The sequence below is a fragment of the Sinocyclocheilus rhinocerous genome, unplaced genomic scaffold (assembly GCF_001515625.1).
Source record: "Sinocyclocheilus rhinocerous isolate Xijiao unplaced genomic scaffold, SAMN03320098_v1.1 scaffold535, whole genome shotgun sequence".
Classification (NCBI taxonomy): Eukaryota; Metazoa; Chordata; class Actinopteri; order Cypriniformes; family Cyprinidae; genus Sinocyclocheilus; species Sinocyclocheilus rhinocerous.
The window spans coordinates 388050-391355 of NW_015646174.1; the positions used below are offsets into that span (position 1 = coordinate 388050).

General features: G+C 33.9%; 1 protein-coding gene across 1 annotated transcript in view; it reads left to right on the forward strand.

The window, feature by feature from the left end:
* LOC107707126 (transcription initiation factor TFIID subunit 9-like) overlaps nt 1-3081 on the forward strand; it is an 8665-nt gene extending 5584 nt beyond the window's left edge. The window contains exons 5-7 of the mRNA XM_016511029.1: nt 844-925; nt 1125-1235; nt 2766-3081. Of these exons, the coding sequence (XP_016366515.1) occupies nt 844-925; nt 1125-1235; nt 2766-2929 (357 nt within the window). The 3' untranslated portion in view covers nt 2930-3081. The remainder of the gene's footprint in view (nt 1-843; nt 926-1124; nt 1236-2765) is intronic.
* The last annotated feature ends 225 nt before the right edge of the window (nt 3082-3306 follow it).

Here is a 3306-nt window from a genome sequence, read left to right on the forward strand (position 1 = left end):
CCGGAAACAACCGCAACTGGTAGATTTAAAGAAAATTACTGCCGCTTGGCAAATAAATCATTGTACGTACTTAATCCTAACTCTTTTAGCTTTAAGTTACATTTCAAATGACAAGGGTTCAACTTATAATCATGTTTATATGAATTATCCCGTGATCTTATTCTCTCAAATGGCCTGGGTATGCGGAGCATTCGCAGCTTATATGGATGGAACACCACTGAGATTTGTGCGTAAAAAAAAAAACATATATATATATATGTTTTTTTTTTTTACGCACAGTTTCTTCTTGATATAATACAGAGCTTTGCATAACAAATGTTTATTCATTAGAAATATGCATGTTATTTTATTAATTTCCTGGGCCTTTTTTTGTATAGAAACCAGTTTAGTATCGTTGAGAGTATTATAGTTTGTATTATTGTTTTGAATTAGATTTTTATGTTTTATGTTTACATTTTCATATTAACATTTTAGTTGTATGTTTTTGTCATTTTTTTTTATTTGTTTGTTTGGTAAGGTCTGTATAGTTTTTATTTATTTGTATTTCAGTTGTAGTTATTTTAGTACATCAAGTTAAACTAAGTGAAATAGGAAAATGTTGTCTTCTAAAATAAAATACTTATTTAAAATATTTTATTTAAATTGTATTTATTGTTTGTTTATTCTAGTTTCAGTTGAATATAATAAGCCTGATAGAAACTTTTGAAATTCAGCTTCCTCATCTCCATATCCAAGTTTTTCTAGACTGTGAGAATGCTGGTTCTTCAAAGGAAGCAAAACCAATGTAAATTAAAATGTATGGCACAATTTACAGTCTGATATGGTCTTGATTTGCATGTTTAGGTGTCTTCGTCCGTGGGCAGGATAACAGTGCCACGGTTAAGTGTGGGTGCAGTGTCCAGTAGGCCAAGCACTCCAACTCTTGGTCAGTTATTCTAAATACTTAAGAATACTCAAAGATTTCAAGCATCTGAGTTTGCATGCACACGATTTCCAGTATACATTCACTGAGCTCCCTTATTACAAGAGGAGCATTTAGATGTTTTACTTAGTTTTTTTCTCTGTGGTGAACAAGTGCAAAATCTAAAACTCAGTTTAAAGGATCATCATTGTATTTTCCACAGGTACACCATCAGTGCAGACAGTGGGGACAAAAGTGGGGACACCTGTGTCACTGACCGGCCAGCGCTTTACAGTTCAGATTCCCTCTTCACAGGCTGCCTCTGTCAAATCAGGTACAGGATTCGTACGGTCATGAAAAACCTGGAAAAGTCATGGAATTTTAAAACGGCAATTTCCAGGCCTGGAAAAGTTTTGGAAAAATGTATAAACCCAGAAAGTTTTGGAAATTTATTTCACAAATCTCTGTGTAATGCAATATATTTTTTAATCAGGTCCTGAATTTCGTTGTGGGATTGTGCATATATCGCCTAGTTTTACTCATTCCTGCAGGTTTCACGTTTATTATGCGGGAAATTCCTGCAAACATTTATTTAATATAGCATGTAGGTTAGATGTAAATAAATCCACATAGAATATCAGATCGAATCAGTCATATGAAAACAGCATGAGTTATTTCACTCTCTCAAAACGGCTTCACATCAGCGCATCTCGTGTGCACTATAATAGAGCGGCTGCACACTGCGATACAAGACTTTCGTTGGCGTTTCGGGACAGTTTACAGAATTGTCACTTGACTAATCGGGCCAGTGTTGCATCATCATAAAACAGAATAATTTGCACATCCTTTTAAGTTTTTTTTTTTTTAAAACCATTCGGTACTTGCGCGCTCCAGAGACACTCACAGTCAGATCCAAAGCGCGCGCACATAAAGCCACCTCAAACACCTCGCGAGTACCAAATTGAGTTATTTTTCCACCGCTTATTGCACTTAAGCGGCCAAATACACACAGAATTGTCAAAATGCCCATCCTGGCGAGTATCCTCATAAACACAGTCGGTTTTGTCTTAATTGAATGTAAGCAGTTGTTGAGAAAGAAAGCCGTTGTGTATCAGTACACTGGATCCGCGCAATCGGTCTTAAAGAGACAGCAGCCTAATAAAGTTGTGTCGTCTGTCATTAAATTTAATCAAACAACAAAAGACAAAAAAAAAAAAAAGATCAATCACTGCTCTTGACTAAATAACTTTTTTAACTTTAATTTGAAGGATTAATATGGTTTTAATTTACAGTTTATTTAATTTCTGTATATTTCTGTACCTGAATACTAGGCTACTTGTTTAGACCTGAACGATTTCCTAAATGAAATTCAGGTCCTGAGTTTAGTTGATAATATTGGTTAAATCAAGTATAATATTCAGTGATGTGATATGTTCTCTGCGTGGAGTAACCTCTGGCACAGTCGTAGCTTGTACTTCTTATTAAAACAAATAGAAAGTAAATAAGTAGCATTAATAGAAATTTTAGTTAACATATGCTATGATAAATTTGAACATAGATTTTTATTTTACATGTATTCTTGCAAAATAATGGAACATTAGGTCATGAATATTGTCTCAAAAGTTATGGAAATTTATTGGTAAAAATGTGTACGAACCCCGCAGGTACTAAGTTTCTAGAATAAGCAGTTCTCCTTGTATGATCTTTTATGTTGAGGACCATATGGAAGATTTTGTGCCAAATTAGTAAGCAGATCAAAAGTTAAGCTATTGATTGAGCTAAGAGAAATAAAAAAAAATGACTGATTTAAGAACATGCGGTGGTAACCTCCTTTGAATATTAATGATTTAATTTGTTTTCACAGCTACTCCTACCACTCCCACGGTTCAAAATGTCCTCATCAACCCCTCTCTCATGGGCTCCAAGAACATCCTCATTACTACTAATATGGTGTCGCAGAATTCATCTAGTGACTCTACCTCTCTTAAGAGGAAGCATGAAGATGAGGATGACTATGATGCGTTATGACCTACTGTGGTTTCTTACTAGTATGGAAGTGATTTTGTAAATAAGCAATTGATAACTATGAAAATGCCTTTCAGTAGTCTTGTCTTGTTTAGATTCTTACTCAATAACAGGCAATTACCATTTATTGTTCATTTTAGGAAGTATAATAAATAAGATAAATTCATAAATTGTTTGTTTTTTTGTTTCATAATTTCCCTTTTAGGTTTGTTTCACAAGCTAAAAGGGAAAAAATGACTTTTTAGGTTCTAATTGTAGACCAGTTAGTATACTTGCTGTTTTGAGTAAGCTTTTGGAGAAGATTACTTTCAAGCAAATTTTACAATATTTTAATATATATGGATTACTTACTAATGCACAACATGCTTACAGACCAGGGG